The sequence below is a fragment of the Adiantum capillus-veneris genome, chromosome 8 (genome assembly GCF_014529385.1).
Source record: "Adiantum capillus-veneris isolate H3 chromosome 8, ASM1452938v2, whole genome shotgun sequence".
NCBI lineage: Eukaryota > Viridiplantae > Streptophyta > Polypodiopsida > Polypodiales > Pteridaceae > Adiantum > Adiantum capillus-veneris.
This window is the reverse complement of record NC_140938.1, coordinates 16,045,064-16,062,180: the sequence shown is the minus strand read 5'-3', so window position 1 is coordinate 16,062,180 and position 17,117 is coordinate 16,045,064. Positions and strand designations below refer to the sequence as shown.

General features: G+C 45.9%; 1 protein-coding gene across 2 annotated transcripts in view; it reads left to right on the top strand.

The window, feature by feature from the left end:
- LOC147451721 (uncharacterized) overlaps positions 1-16,627 on the top strand; it is a 91,849-nt gene extending 75,222 nt beyond the window's left edge. The window contains exons 6-14 of one of the 2 annotated variants that reach the window (XM_086517625.1): positions 12,450-12,814; positions 12,883-12,969; positions 13,054-13,222; positions 13,308-13,412; positions 13,491-13,706; positions 13,810-14,016; positions 14,099-14,323; positions 14,468-14,606; positions 14,695-16,627. In XM_086517625.1, the coding sequence (XP_086373751.1) occupies positions 12,450-12,814; positions 12,883-12,969; positions 13,054-13,222; positions 13,308-13,412; positions 13,491-13,706; positions 13,810-14,016; positions 14,099-14,323; positions 14,468-14,606; positions 14,695-15,911 (2,730 nt within the window). In that variant the 3' untranslated portion in view covers positions 15,912-16,627. The remainder of the gene's footprint in view (positions 1-12,449; positions 12,815-12,882; positions 12,970-13,053; positions 13,223-13,307; positions 13,413-13,490; positions 13,707-13,809; positions 14,017-14,098; positions 14,324-14,467; positions 14,607-14,694) is intronic. The other variant, XM_086517624.1, reaches the window with a different exon arrangement.
- Positions 16,628-17,117: the final 490 nt, after the last annotated feature.

Genomic DNA, 17,117 nt, shown 5'->3' with positions numbered 1-17,117 from the left:
ATTAGGTTGAGTGTGTGGGTATGCCTCTGTTGTTGCATCATGCAATGTCTCAATCAATAAAGTGGTGGGCTCCTCCACTAAGAGTTTTGGCTTGGCTGTTGTACAGAGACGACCATAGAGAAATGAAATGAAATGAAATGTTATATTAACGTCTTCAAAAGGCCAAAGTGACCTATGAGACCAGAAAGTTACAATGTGGTGGATCTAATACAAAGTCAGAGTAACAAGATGACAAAATGACAAAATAAAATACTGAAGGGGATCGGAGAGCACCACAGACGGAGAGTGAGAGAGAGAAGGAGACACACGACACACAGATATGGGTGGGGAGACTCAAGAGAGTGAGCAGTCCCCTATACACTTATGCCATGTATAAGTTATACAAGTCAGTGGGCGCCCAGACTCTGGGCGACCGGGCAAGGCATAGGCGCCTATACCCCAACAACCTCCCACTTAAAGGCGACTGTGCCTTTAAGCAAGGGAACCTAGTCTAAAGACTACAAAAGGCGAGAGAAAATTGCTCTCAACCGATGCCCACTGGCTGGCTGTGATCGTGTGCATCCGGCTGTCCTACTCCCGTGTAAGTCCATGCACCACCAAACGTACTGCACACGTATTGCAAGTATGTACGCAATACTTGCATATCTCCCTCGTGCACTATGCCATCATTAGTCAACAAACGACTGACAACCCCAACTGCAAATGCTCCCATTGTAGCTGCGATATCCGGTCTCAAGATCAGCATCTCATACATGAGACCACCGAATGCCGATGCAATGCTAGCGGGCCCTGCTAGCTCTACGGAGCATGCATCAACATATATATCCCTGGCAATAGGCATCTCGGACTGACAAGGCCTGTCAGTCACATGCATCTCTTGACTGTCCGCAAAAGACGCATCAACCTGTCGTGCAACCTCAGAGCAAACCAGCTGCTCTAGGTGTCTGCTGGAAGACATATCCTGCACAACTATATCCCCATGCTCACCGTCGAGCATAGAAAGGAATGACTGCATAATCGCTGACATCTCAGCGTCCTCTGCAATCATCCATTGCAAACATGACCACTCAATCTGTTGTGACTCACTAGAGCTCTCATGCTCTAACTCCTTATGCATAGACTCTTGCACAACGTCCTCCTGTCGTGACTCACTAGAGCAAGACCGCTCTACCTGTCTATCCTGCATAGAAGTATCTCGCACAATTGACTCTCTGCTTTGCTCAGTCACTAGCAAAGCATGCATGTCTGACTCTGTCACCTCTCTGTGTGATTGCTCAAGTCGTGCCCCAACTGTGTGTACAACGAGCTCACTACTCTGCACTCCATGCAAAGCACCCTGCAACCGATGAGCAAAAGAGACTCGCCTGCTCTCTCGCTCTCTACCTGGCTGCATGATCACAGAGACAACACCGTCTCTCCCGTGATCCACATGCAATGGGTAACCTGTACCACTCCTGGCACCTCTCGCAATCACTAGCGAACCCAAATGCATCACAAAATCTCGCTCTCGTAGCGAAATCTGACATCCACAATCTCTAAGCTGACCAATCGAGATCAAACTCACTGTCAAATCTGGTACATAGTGCACATGTCGTAACAAGTAAAATGCACCACTCGGTGATGACAGTCTCACATCTCCTGCACCATGCTATCGCATGCACCGATCCATCGGTCAAACGTACACTGCCAAGCATCCCGCTAGAATAGCTACAAAACCATTCACGATGCGGCGTGACATGAACATAGCATCTGCGTCTAGCAACCACTTCGAAGGGAGTGCACTGTCCACATGTATAGCATCTCGTGCATAGCTCGAGGTAAAAGTGTCATCCTCGTCACTAGTATACTCCGACACTACATTTGCCTCAACTGTCAAAGCAACTGAGTCCATGGCATCACTATATACATCTCTGAGACTTCCATGTCTCCTACGATGTCACATACGACGAAAACAACGCCGTCTAACGTGTCCAAAATGACCACAATACCAACATATCACCTGTCGGCGTGCTCATGAATGTACATGTCTCACACGAGTCCGTGATGACTCAGATCTATCATACATATCATGTAATCTGCGCCAAAGTGCTCTCGAAGTAGTCTCATACATAACAAGAGCATATACAGATTCTGCAAGGTGCAAAGAGAGTGTAGATAGTGCCATCTCCTCTAGCTCCTGCCCCACTGATCGTCAGACATGTTTGAAGGTCTACTTGCATCACCACTCAATGGTTGATGCAACCCTCGCTGTGTCAATGCATCAAGCATACACTCTCTCCATGCTGCAAAGTCTGACCCATCAAACGTGCACATTTCAGAGAGATCATAATCTGAGTGATCACCTGTCTCTGCCATGAGCACAATGTAGCAAACTAGAAAGCAAAACCACCTCACCAACAACACCTGGAAACTGTCTACAAATATGGCTAGAAACACAATGTAAAACTTGTGAGACACACTCCAAAATAGAGCTCCCGCAATGTCAATACAAGCCTTGCCTGCTCTAGTATCACACTGCACTCTGTGAGCTAATCACCAAGCCTACACTGTGCGGTATCGATGCATACACACGCACAAATCTCCCACCTGCAAAGAACACCGCACGCAAATGCTGAGTGCAACCCGCAATCTCTACCTAGATCGCATAAATGATGCGCATAAAACTCCTGGGAAAATTTTGCCAGAGTTTCGACGCACAATGGCTATCGACACAAAAGAACCATTGTCCTGCAAGCTCAATACAATGAGCAATCAATGCGCATCAAACTACACTCAACATACATGCATAAGTTCTGCAAACCTGTGTCCAACAAATGCTCACAAAGAGTACCACAGGTGACCATACATGTCATCCACAACCAACCTCTGCACTTGCTCACAAGATCTACTGCTCACCACATAAGCATACATAGAACATTACCCGCTCAAAGACCATGTATGCAAGCCACAACACTGCAGAAGAACCACTCAACTGCAACTGGCAACACCTGTGGGAGTACTAGACTCAACCTGTACCTGGGAGTCAAACCCGATCTTGTAACACTTGCAAATGTGCCTGCTACCTGCAGTGTGCATGGGTAAGCTGTCTGCAGCAAAGAAAACAACAGAGCCCAAAACTGTCTTTGAAAACAGTCTCTGTGTTTTTAATTTCAGACCCACCTGCACTCCGAATCAGAAAACGATTTTTTCTACAAAGTCGTAGAGTTTGAAGCAGCTCCGTTTTGAACCAAAAAGTTTTGGAATTGGAGCTTTGTAGCTCAAGTTATGAGCAAAACAGTGGACTGTTGTCAAACTGCCAAAAACTGAACGACTTTCTTCTGTGCTTCTTTGAGCTCATAGAAAGGCTCAAACTCACTTCCCACCTCGATACGTGAGCTGAATGCATCAATCTCACAATGCTTTCATGTCTATGGAAGCTCCAAGCTCCAATCTGTCGCCGATGTAGCCGTTGCAAAGCTTGCCGAGAAGAGGGAAAATGTTGTACACAGTGGGCTGATCTGTAGAGGAACTGTGGACTGATCTGTGAGCAATAGGAAGCTCCTGAGAGCTCTCCTGCAAGCCTCTATGGCTGCCGACAAGCCTCCTCTATTTATTTGCTCAGATCTGTGACCTCTCTGTCATAGCCGACGAGTTCATCGCAAAGCTGTCCATCTACGCTCTCACACCTGTCGCTCTTATACCAATTGAAGGGGATCGGAGAGCACCACAGACGGAGAGTGAGAGAGAGAAGGAGACACACGACACACAGATATGGGTGGGGAGACTCAAGAGAGTGAGCAGCCCCCTATACACTTATGCTATGTATAAGGTATACAAGTCAGTGGGCGCCCAGACTCTCGGCGAGCAGGCAAGGCATATGCGCTTATACCCCAACAAATACTATGGAATCCTAGATTGCTGAGTGTGGACTAAGCCGCTAAAACAACTAGTTGGGATAACTAGATCACAGGAGATCTAGCATCGGTCGTTGGCGGATGTCATCAATCTCCTCCATGGTCAGTAGTTTAACTGGGCCTCGTGCATGTCGAACCAAAGTGACCCGGATCCTCTGTTGCAGCCTCTGTCGATGTTGTGTAGTCCTCCGCAGTCGTGGGCGTCTGGATCTCCCCAGCTCAGTCGCTCCGTCGATTAGTATGCCTCTGGTGTAGAGCGACGAGCTTTGTCGTGGTAGTAACTCCTCCGGGTGTCCAATGGCAGCTCTAAAGAAGTCCGTGATCTGTCTCTGAGACTGGCTAGTCTTTCCTCTCATCAAGATCTCTCTGTATTTGCGTAGCTCGAGCAAAAACAAACCCAGGCATCTCTGATCCTCATACTGCATGACTCTAGAGAATGGTCCAAAGCCTTCTCTGAACAAGCAATGGAAGCGGCCTCGTATCTCGTAGTAGACGGGGCAGTGGCATGTGTAGTGCAACTCTGTCTCAGGCTTGATGTCACACAGGGGGCATGTCCTGGCCTCTGTTGGTATTCCTCTGTATCTCCCAGTCTTGATCCGTTGGTGTGAAGATGTGCGTATCTGGCCAATAGCACATCGTATCCCATGAGACAGGTGAGTGTCCATGTATCTAGGCCTCGTCACAAAACCATCCTCCGTAAGCTGGAGGAGATGCTCTCTGTAGGAAGCCATCTTCGTGCCCAACTCCCGTGCTGGCTGTATCCATGTCCTCTTGGTGTCTAGCTGAGTCAAGTCTTGGCGAATGAGCCTGGTGATCTCGGATTGTGTAAGAGTCATAGAGGGCGCATCCAGTGAGTATTGGAAAGGAGGCAATCTGTCTATGCTGAACCCATGCGCCTGAAACCATGACGTCATCTCCCCATACCAGCATGTTGTATCTCCCTGCACGGCTAACTGTCGAGAGGACTCAAGTGCAAGGCATGCATATCTGTCTCTGGGAAGTTCCCACATGCGGTGTATGAAGGAGAGATCTGGTGAGCGCCTCAACCACCAGTGGGGAGGCAGCTAGCTCTGCTCGTGTAATAGCATGTGGTACACACACACACACACACACACACACACACACACACACACACACACACACACAGAGAGAGAGAGAGAGAGAGAGAGAGAGAGAGAGAGAGAGAGAGAGAGAGAGAGAGAGAGAGAGAGAGAGAGAGAGAGAGAGAGAGAGAGAGAGAGAGAAATGAAATGTTATATTAACGTCTTCAAAAGGCCAAAGTGACCTATGAGACCAGAAAGTTACAATGCGGTGTATCTGATACAAAGTCAGATTAACAAAATAAATTAATCTAGGATAACAAAATATAAATACTGCGGGATCCTAAACTAAGCAGTACAATGTGAGGACAATATGGGAGGGGAGTAGAGATCCATCTTCATCTGTACTCTGGACGACGAAAGAGTATGGCTTGAATCTTTTGCCATAGCCTCCTTCGAAATTGTGTAGCTCCTCTCCTCCCTCGGGGTCGTCTAGATCTCCCTAGCTCCAATGCTCGGTCTATGAGAATGCCAGTAGTGCGAGTAGACCTCTCCACGGTCGCTGGTTGCTCCTCTGTCTGTTCTTCTGGGTGTACAGTATCTAGTGTAAAGAAATCTGTGATCTATCTTTGGGGATGTCTCTCTTCACCTCTCCTCAGTAACGTTTCTCTATGCTTGTGTAACTCAAGTAGATAAAGCCCAAGACATCTATGATCCTCATAACTCATGACCCTAGATAGAGGCCCAAAACCTTCTCTGAATAGACAGTGGAAACGACCTCGTATCTCATAGTACACTATGCAATGACATATGTAATGTACTTCTGTCTCTTGCTCTAGATGGCATAAGCGGCATATTCTGTTATTTGCTGGTGTCCCTCTGAATTTGCCAGTCTCAATCTCGAGCTGATGTGAGGACGTGCATATCTGGCGAATGGCACAACGCAAACCATGCGAAAGATGCGTGTCCATATAGCTAGGTCGAATTACAAACCCATCCCTCGTGAGGTGGAGAAGATGCTCTCTATAGAAAGCCATCTTTGTGCCCAACTCTTGTAACGGCTCTATCCATGTCCTCCTCGTGTCCAATTGGGTCAAATCCTGACGGATGAGTTTATTAATCTCTACCCGTGTCAGAGACCTCAAGGGTGCCTGAAGAGAGTATTGAAAAGGAGGCAACCTGTCCATGGTGAAACCATGTGTCTGAAACCATGATGTCATCTGAGCATACCAGCATGATGTATCCCTGTTAAGAGCTAACTGTCAAGAGGACTCTAGAGCCACCCTGGCATATCTGTCTCTGGTAGTATCCCACAGACTGTGTACAAAGGAGACTGATCTTGTGAGCGCCTCAATCTCCATAGGGGGGGCAGCTAATGCCGCTCGAATGATATCATGCGGTACAGAAACCTTGGCTCTAATCAGCCGAGAGATCATGGATACTAGCCCATATAACATAGTAGAGGCAACCAAAGTATCAAAGAGCCATAACTTTGTCCTAGGTTCCTGGAACTGAACCTGTGAACACATCCTCTCCATTCCTCCCAGAGCCGCACTAGCTCTAGTTAGTCTAGTCTCTGCTTCTCTTCTCAAGGAAAATCTCGGCCCAGTAAAGACTACCCCCAGGTAAGTGTATGCATCTGTATACTCCACAATCTCCTGAACATACTTGAAAGTGGGTACTGATCTCCTGACCCATTGCGGTGTGGTGTTAAACACCATAACCTTGGTTTTACCTAGGTTTACACACAATCCACTATCCTCTGCAAAATTGCGTAGTGCATACCTTCTGGTGAGTCAGATATCAGCATAATATCATCAGCATATAGCAACAATGGGATCCACGTCCCTGCCAGCTGTGCACCTCTGTCACCCTCTCTATTGATGTAATCAGACACCTCATCAACATACATACCAAATAGAGTAGGAGACAATGGGAAGCCCTGTTTCACTCCAATGGTAGAGTGAACTAAATCAGATACCCCTTCCGGAGTGCGTACCCGTCCCATCACCGATCTGTACAAAGCCATTATCCCCCAAATCACCTCTATGGGCACCCCCATCTCCTGTAGTTTGCGCATCAATCGAGCTCTTGGTACCATGTCAAATGCTTTACGAAAGTCCACAAAGCTACAATATATTCGTCTCCCATGTGCTCTGCCCTCCTCAATGATGGCCCTGAGTGTCAGAATATGATCAAGAGTGGAGAAACCCCTCCTGAAGCCGGCTTGACCCTTTGCTCGTACCCCCTCCCCCTCTGCCCAATTACTCAAGTGTTGCTCCAGGATGGATGCATACAACCGTGCCAATGTGTGTCCAACCATGATGGTGCGGTAGTTCCCAGGCTCTGTAGGGTCACCAGTCTTGAAGATGGGCACAATATTAGACAATCTCCAAGTTTCAGGTAATCCCTCACACATGGCACGATTGAACAACACTGTGAGAACCTCCATCAGCATATCCTTGGCATGTATAAAGTGCTCCGATACTAGACCGTCATGATCATATGCCTCCCCGGTCTTCATTCTGTCGATGGCCCTATGTACCATCTCAGGTGTAAAGAAAGTGCTTGTAGTTGGGCAAGGCTTGGTAGGGTCTGGAAGGGGTTCCTGTCCAGGAACCGTATATAATGATGTCGCATATTGGCCCCACACCTCAGGTGAAGTAATCACTGGGGGAGGGGAGTGCTCATGGAAGAGACGCCATGCCTCTCTTGAGTCCCTACTCAAGAACATCTGATACAAGTCTCGCTCCATTTGGGTTAGGTAAGCTCGCTTCTTCCGTCACAGAAGGCGTTGAAAAGCAATCTGAGACTGTCTGTAAGTGATGACTCCTAAAAGAAGATCCCTCTGAAGCTGGTCTCTCATCTCTCTGCATTCAGAGAGAGAGAGAGAGAGAGAGAGAGAGAGAGAGAGAGAGAGAGAGAGAGAGAGAGAGAGAGAGAGAGAGAGAGAGAGAGAGAGAGAGAGAGAGAGAGAGAGAGAGAGAGAGAGAGAGAGAGAGAGAGAGAGAGAGAGAGAGAGAGAGAGAAATGAAATGAAATGAATGTTATATTAACGTCTTCAAAAGGCCATAATGACCTATGAGACCCGAAAGTTACAAAGTGGTGGATCTGATACAAAGTCAGAGTAACAAAATAACCTAACAACAGTACAAAACAAAGATATCTACTATGGGGGCCTAAGCTGGTCGATGTGAGCTAAAGCATAAAACTAAGCGGGAAAATTTGGGTGGCTTGTTGGGATGGCTGAATCACAAGAGATCTAGCATCGATCGTTGGCAAATCTCATCAATTTCCTCCATGGTTAGTAGTTTGACCGGGCGTCGTGCATGCCTGGCTAGCGTGCTCCGAATTTTCTATCGTAGAACCCGTCGATGCTGTGTAGTTCTTCGCAGTCGTGGGCGCTTGGATTTCCCTAGTTCAATTGCTCGGGCAATCAGTGTGCCTCTGGTGTGAGACGAGGGGGAGCTCTGTTGTGGGAGTGGCTCTTGCGGCCGTCCCGTGTCTGCTTTGAAGAAGTCTGTGATCCGTCTTTGAGACTGGCTAGCCTCGCCATTCATCAGGCTATCTCTGTGTCTGCGCAGCTCGAGTAAGAACAAACCCAGACATCTCTGATCTTCGTATCCCATGACTCTTGAGAGTGGTCCAAAACCCTCCCTGAACAGGCAGTGGAAGCGACCTCGTATCTCGTAGTAGACGGGGCAGCGGCATGTATAGTGTAGCTCTGTCTCAGGTTCCGTGTTGCACAAGGGGCATGTCCTGTCCTCTGCTAGTACTCCACTGTACCTCCCAGTCTCAATCCGCAACTGGTGAGAAGATGTGCGTAATTGGCCAATAGCACAACGTATCCCATGAGACAAGTGGGTATCCATGTATCTGGGTCTCGCCACAAAACCATTTTCCGTAAGCTGGAGAAGGTGGTCTCTGTAGAAAGCCATCTTCGTGCCAAATTCCTGTGCTGGTTGTATCCATGTCCTCTTGGTGTCTAGCTGGGTTAGGTCTTGGCGGATGAGCTTGGTGATCTCTGACTGTGTAAGAGTGAGAGATGGTGTATCCAATGAGTAATGGAATGGTGGCAGCCTGTCTATGCTGAACCCACATGCCCGAAACCATGATGTCATCTCCTCATACCAGCATGTTGTATCTCCTTGTATGGCTAACTGTCGAGAGGATTCAAGTGCTATGCGAGCATATCTGTCTCTAGGAAGTTCCCATGTGCGGTTTATGAAGGAGACTGATCTGGTGAGCGCCTCCACCAAAAGTGGGGGGGCCGCTAGCTCTGCTCGGATAATGGCACGTGCTATTGATGCCTTGGCTCTAATGAGCCGCGAGATCATAGAGACGAGAGGTTTCTCCATGTTCCCCCATCCGTCTAAGCGACCTGGCCTCCCGTGGTGATCCAGTGAAGGTCCCCATATCTCGGTTCCATAGAGCAGTGCTGAAGCCACCAAGGTGTCAAAGAGCCAAAGCTTCGTCCGGGGCTCCTGAAACTGAACCTGCGAACACATCCTCTCCAATCTACCCAATGCTGCGTGGGCTCTAGTAAGTTTGGTTTCTGCTGCTCTTCTGAGTGAGAATGTAGGTCCGCTAAAAACCACTCCAAGGTAAGTGTAAGCGTCTGTGTACTCCACTGTCTCCTGGCCGTATGTGAATGTAGGTGCTGACCTCTTGATCCACTATGGGGTGGTGTTAAACACCATAACCTTGGTTTTACCGAGGTTGACAGACAAACCACTTTCTTGTGTAAACGTGTGCAAAGCATCCAATTGACGTTGCATTCCCTCTGGGGATTCGGAGATCAACACTATGTCATCAGCATATAACAAAAGTGGAATCCATGTCCCTGCCAATTGAGCACCTTTATCCCCATCGCTGTCAATGTAGTCAGAAACCTCATCCACATACATACCGAAAAGGGTAGGAGAGAGCGGGCAGCCCTACTTCACCCCAATAGTGGAGTGAACCGGTGTAGAAAGTCCCTCCGGGGTGCGTACATGCCCTACTACTGATCTGTACAATGCCATGATTCCCCAAATGAGTTCTGTGGGTACTCCCATTTCTTGTAATTTGCGCATCAGTCTAGCTCTGGGTACCGTGTTGAAAGCTTTGCGGAAGTGCACAAAGCTACAATAGATCCGTCTCCTATCAGATTTGCCTTCCTCGATGATGGCCCTGAGTGTTAGGATATGGTCAAGAGTGGAGAAGCCTCTCTTGAATCCTGCCTGCCCAGTTGCACGTATTCCTTCCCTCTCTGCCCATCTACTCAGCTGTTGCTCAAGAATGGATGCATACAACCGTGCCAGTGTGTGCCCAATCATAATAGTGCGATAATTCCTAGGCTCCATGGGGTCTCATGATTTGAAGATAGGTACGATCGTAGATAGGCTCCAAGTGTCCGGTAGGCCCTCACACATGGCCCGGTTAAACATAACTGCTAGGAGCTCACCTAGAGAGAGAGACCCGATGAGGTCCCAATCAACCCTCTAAAGGCCCCTCCACACCATTGTCGACGTGGTATTTGCTTTCGATTGCGTAAATGGAATGTACAAACGTGCAATATCTCAAATGCAGACTCTAGTTACTTGAATGGGGAATGTAGCCGTGGTAACTCTTTAAGATGAAGCACCTCCACGTTGATTTGATGCATCTTTGGATCTGTCTTGATGAGGGGCTATTGATGGCCACCAAGGGGAATATCTAGGATTGATTTGGGCTCCCGATGTGAGAGGAATCAAGGGTTGAAAGATGGCTGCAAAAACGTAGATTTGGCACACAAAATGCAGCAGACGTGTCGTGCAAAACAGGGCTGAAAATGTTGATGATGATGGAGCCAATGATGGACAGCAATTGGAGCACTCCATGCAGCGAGGGAATGGCCGAGAAGAGGCTTAATGGGTTGTCAAAGGTCTGGGTTGCAGCAGGGAAGGAAGTCTTCGTAGATCCACGCAATCTCCGGCAACGAAGGGCTGGAATTTTTTTGACACTCGGTTGTTTTGCTGCTGTAGGAAAAATGCCGGGCTAATCTACAATGTGGACCACAAAATGCCAGGGCTTGTTGTTGCAAAAATGTTGGGCTGATTTCTGGCACTTAAAACTTGTGAGAAAATGCTAGGTTTGCTACTTCTTTTTTATCGACTTTTTGAGGTACTAGGTCTGGAAAATTGTACGAGTCGGAATTATGTGCAAATGTGTGCATTTTTGACGATAACTCACTATTTAGTTTCCCATTTGACAAACAGACTGGACCGACACGTTCCTCTGACCTAGACCTACATGCACGTCATGTCGAATGTCCAATGAAGTGTAATAACATCTGTCAAAACGCTTGTACAATCCATTTATGCAAGAGGGTTCCAAAAGTGGAAAACCTAATCTAATAGACTCGTCCGGACATGCCGATCCTACGAATAGGGTCACAAAATTGTCAGTATTAATCCTCCTAGGAGACTCTTCTATCTAGAGATAGGTGAAAAATTGGCTTTGGAAGTCGATGAAGCATGTCCACGTGATACAATAGAGCCATGTGCATGTGACACACATCATCAAGGAAATATTTTTCTTCTTACATCTATAACAGGTATGCATGCCATTTTGGGTAAAGTGTATTTGTTACAATATACGATAGCATGTTGGTCGTCACCTTGCTTATGATGGGAGGCTCTTCATTGGTCGAAAACAATGAGCAAAATACGCAAGACACGAATGGAGGACTTGCAATCATTTGTCGACAAAATTATTGATCACAATCCTCTTGTGCATACTATGCTACAAACTTACATAGCAAATATGGCTTGGGCAACAATTTTCAATTATTGCCGCTTGTTTGGCGAGAAATAGATCTCCTTTTCATAAAAAGACTTCAACAATCACTAATTCACACTAATAACATTTAAAGATGAAGGTTGTATTGGCATAGATTGTTGTGGTTTAATTTGGTTCATATGTTTTCAAGGACCATAAGGTTTCGTCTTCAAGCGTAGTAAACCAACTGAATGCATAATCTAGAGTGACATGAAAATTTATGAGCAAAGTCATGGAGCTAGTGCTCTAGAGCACATAAAACATCTTTTAGCTGCTCAAGTAGCTCCACAGCAGATTGTCTTGTAATTTTTGCACTATCATAATTATTAACCATGTTTTACAGTAATAAGCAGAAAAGGACTAATCTTTCCCTACTTGTTTTGTTAGTTTGCAAAGAAAGTTTGCAGGTCAATGCTAGTAAAAATTTAATTCTATTGATGCAGTGTAAAAGGGATGAATTTGATAGTGATATCATCTATCGAGTTTCCAAACCTAATGCAGCCTGCTGTCCTGCTGTCTATGAATTGAGGAACTATTGAAATTGCTTTTTTGTTGCTTATGAAGCATCAATGATGTGCAGGAGTATTTTTTTGGTATGTCCGTTTAACTTATTAAACCAAAAAGATGAATCACAATGATTTGAGTTGTTGATAGAATCATGCCTTATACGGGTATGTTATGTGGCCCAGCAATTTCTAAGTGAGCTCTCAAACAGGTGGCTGTGTGTGGAGAGACAGACCCTGTGGTAACTGATCTTGCCAGACAAGATATCATGAAGTTGCAGAAGTTGCATGATCGTATTACGATTAGAAATAAAAACAAACCTATGAGATCTTCATTACCTCATGCTCTTGGAAGCAAGGCATATACCTCCAATGTTGCTGCGATCATGGCAAAGCCAAGCTCAGATAAGTGGAATGATCTGACTGTTGAGAAAGGCAAAGAAGCCGAATCAGACCTCACAATTCTTTATCCACCGTCTCTAAGGGTGTACATTTGGATCTTGGAAGCTGCAGACAGCCATCGACTAAGCATGCAGATGAAGTGGAGTTTGAAGTCCAAAATCTTCAAGTTGGCAGAGTAAGCTTTTAATTTCCCTTTGCAAACAAGAACAATGTTACATGGTTCTAAGGGGGGAAATTCATCAGAATCCAGCAGGCCCAAGATGCAGTGGGAATCGCTTCAGTCCTGACACAGCGCGTACTCAGTCTGAAAGCACTGGCTAGCTTGCTCGGGTAAGACTTTTCATAATTTCTCGGTGGTGGTTTGATTTGCAAGCCAATTAACCTGCTGCTGAGAGCCAGAAATCTGAGTTGCAGGTTCCTTTCTTTTTCCCTGCTCATTGGCTCTTCAAGCCATGGTCATGATTGGGAGATGTGCTGGTCAGACCTGCCAATAAATGTGATGGAAACTTTAGAAAAAGCAGTGGTAACTGAAACCGTACTTCTCAATTTGCCTTGGGTCCTTGATTATCTTCACTTGATCAGGGTAAGTTCTGTTTCCTTTATGCTTGTCTTTTATTTTGTTATATTTCATAGCTGTCTGAGCTTTTGTTTGTCATCTTTTTGAACAGGTGAATAACAAGACATTTTCAATCCCAATTTTCCAGAGAGCACTACAGGCAGTACACAATGTGTATAATTATGCCATTCTAGACCCAAACGATGAAAATTTTGGGGTAAATTGCTGCACTTTCATAAAAAAAAAAGAAACATCAGGAATTGAAGGATTTATCGCACACTGTTGATGTGTGCAGGTCCCTAGCATGTGCATACTAGCTTTTTTGGACAGATTTTTCGACAATACTAACTTTCCAGCTTATTCTGCCAGCATAGATCAGACTGTGGCTAAACCAGGTAAGCTTTATGATTGGACAGCAGATGTCGGTAGCACAAACATATGCCATCGGTTGGACCGAATGAAGGGTTTAATAGATAACACCTTTATTCAACAGTGTTGTCCTTCCCTGATGGTGAGATGTTCTGACAATTTGGTAGTTCAAAAATTTCCGCATTTTTAGCTTGAGAACTGATAACTTGCTTTTAGTTTCTGAGAACCTTCTCTTGCTTTGTCAGGAGCTTCGCCTTCTACTGGCAGGAAGTGAGGGAGGCTTATCAAGTCTAAATAATGCCTCCAAGCCCCATGGGGAGACTGTCAGGTCAGTGAGAAAAATAACACCTTTACATGACCCAAGTAGTTTCCATATACTTGATCGAGGAAGCTCCTTAGGCCTCTGTGATGCGTCAATTTCTGCAGAGGAATTCTCTCTCATAGCACTGCAGGTGTTGCATCTATTTCTATGTTTTTGTCATTGGAAAAGGTTATCATATTTAATAACACATAACACTCGCTACAATGTTTCAGCGAAATTTTTTCCAGCAACGACAAGAGTTGCAGAGGCTGGTGGACTTTGTTATTGATACCACAGCAGTCAATGCTTCTCGAGCAGCGTCTTTAAAATGTGTGCCTCCCATTCTTGAAGAAGCAATGGAAAGTTTGAAAGTTGTGCTTGCTCAAAAGTACCAAGTTTTAAGTTGCAAGGAGGGAAGCTTTCAGCAAGAGCTCGAAGTAGAAGCTGCAGCTGAAAATGTGCGTATGCTCTGTTGATTTTCAGGAGCCTCATTTCACACTCTTTGTATAGTAGATTAGCTGTTTCGAGTTTTTTTTTTCACCATCACAAAAGACCCGTGCATAACAGGCATCATGTTTTTATTCTTTATTTTTCCTGCTTAGGTAATCCTTTCTTCCATCCAAAAGGCACTCTCTTCTGCAATGGAATATGCAAAAGGCCATGCCATGGAGCGAGCATCCAGGGCTTTGGAATTGCTAGCGAATCAAGATGAAAGCCCACATGTGCTTGGAATAGCTGCCAGTAAGTTGAACTTTCTTGTTTGGTATTGTGTCACAAATTTTGGCTGAGCCCATGTTCCGTGCCGTCATATTTGTATATTTTGTGACAGACATAGCTGCTGATACTGCTGGCTTAGCTGCATGCAAGAAAACTCTTGCAAATATCTCTTCTGACATCCGCAAGTACGTCACTCAAGAAATCGAGAGCTGGAGGCAACGCTGTAAAATGGTGATGAAGTTGGAGGAAAAGCTTCAAGAGCAAGCTGCAGTGGTTAGTGTCGACATGGGCACAGAGATCCAGAGACTTTCCAGTACTACAAAGAAATCAACTGCTGCATTGGAGGTCCGGCAACCAGATCCTGCAAAGATGCAATTGCGGGGTTTGGAACATGAAGGCTTTCTGGTGAATAGACTTGTGCGCTCCTGTGCTCAAGTGGTCAATCTATGTGCAGATAATGTGCAGCTTCATGACAGAAGATACGAACTGCGTGTCAAGCTGGCAGCTATCTCTAACTTCTTGGAAACCCTTCTTTCCTCGAGATCTGAGCAAATTCCAGGAGGCTTTGATCTATACATTTATGGAAACCTGGAATCACATCAGATGTCAGATTTTGTTACTTTGGGGTCAGAGAAGGTTAGCGTTGATGCTCAGTTCAGAATTGAGAGGGGTCTAATAAAGCGAGCTATAGCTTTGGCTCTGTATTTGTGTCTTCAGTTGCCCATGGAATCTATGGGGTATGATGATGAGATACTATCAAAATGTATCTGTGGTTCTCCATCAATTTGCCAGCTTGAAAATGAGATTAAATTGCTGTCAAGATCAGTAATGTGTTGTTCTAAGTTGTCAGAGCATGAGAAAACTGGCATTGAAGAGGAGAAGACAAGTGAAACAGAAGAAGAGACACGTACTAAGAGGGTTTCAGATTGTCAAATGGAGAACTACCTTGGCAACTTCATGACATCCCTCGTAGGCATGTGGAGGATGCTTATCGAGTGTGGAATATGCGATGCTAGCTTCCTTATATCAGAATTCCTGTCCTTGAGGCGGTGGTCTCTCTCACTTCATTCAGAACCTTGGAAAGCTTCCAAATGGTGGTTCCAGGCAGTAAAGCATGGAATTGCAGCTGTTCTGATTGAAATTTTACGTATGGATGGAACAGACAAATCAGCTTACTATGTATTCAAACGTTTTGTACTAGAAACGCTTCAGATGAAGAGGAAAGAGTCGAGAGATGTTATTCCGGTGAATGAAAAGTGTCAAAACTTGAGGGTCACTCTCTTTGCAGTCGTAGACGCTATTTGTGTGAACATTGGTGGCATTGAGTGAGCAGTGTTTGGTAATGAAAAGATTACTTTCTCAGAGGTGGTAGATCTGCCATGGCTGCTGGACTTTCACGTATGCAAGGCACTTGGCTTCATGACTAAGTACCACCCCTGCTTTCAGGAGGGATCAATGGTTTCAATCAATCGGCCCCTGCATACAGCTTCGTGACTAACCTTTCCTTCCAGGAAGGATCAATGGTTACAATCAATGGGCAATATCGGGATTTGGCAGGACCGTCCAAGCACAGATATGCACTGCATATTGAATTAATGTGAACTAGTGTAATGTTAACTAGTTGCCAACTAAATGTGGACTATGTGTGAGATGTGAACATTTGTTTATATGTAAACTACCTGTTAACTACGGTTGACCTATATCGACCGGTTGCAGTTTAAGACCATATTTCTTCACCGTTTACATCACAAGATGCGCAATAGCAAAATGGTGAGGTCCTCAAGTCCCAAAGCGTGGATCACAAGTTAGAGGTTTGGGCACAATGCTTTGTTGCTTTGTTGTTTTTTAAGTAAAGAGGGTACTCGGCTGGTAGTTCATTCTGAGCCGCACCTCTTGCAGGCTGCATTTGCAGCGGCAGCAGGAATTTTAACCAGCTGCTTGCCAGTGAACGCTGTCAGAAATGCAAAAGAGCGCCCGTCGCCTGCTCTGATGGCCATGGAAGCTTGCGCACGCAATTTTATCGTGCTAATCATCAACCGAGAGCGATGTTGGCGGCCTTGTTATATGTTCAACCTCTTGGAATGATTTAACACCTTGTGTGATTGAGCATCCTACTGCTTCATGGCCGTGGCCCCCCCTCCAGACTAGAAAAATTTCAAAGTGTAGAAGAACCTGGAAGATTGCCCTCATCACTATATAGCACAGACATATGGTGCAGAGGGGATCTAGCGCCCAAGGGCGAGGGGGCTTTAATCTCAGCCATCGGATCATTTGGTGAACTAGGGATGGGTAAACTATGGTGTGATCATGTGCCATGCTAACATGGGCAATGACACTTGTTGGTGTGATGGTAGGGCATTTGTGTGGCAATCGAGAGGTCTTTGGTTCTCAATCCACACCCCATGAGGCGGGTAAACTCGGAGCATCATTTTTGCCTTGAGATCACCTCTATTTCACCCCAAGTTCACCCCTAGCTTACCACGCGATCGCACGGTTGAAATCAATGCCGCTCCACACCCCCATATTTGGGCTTTA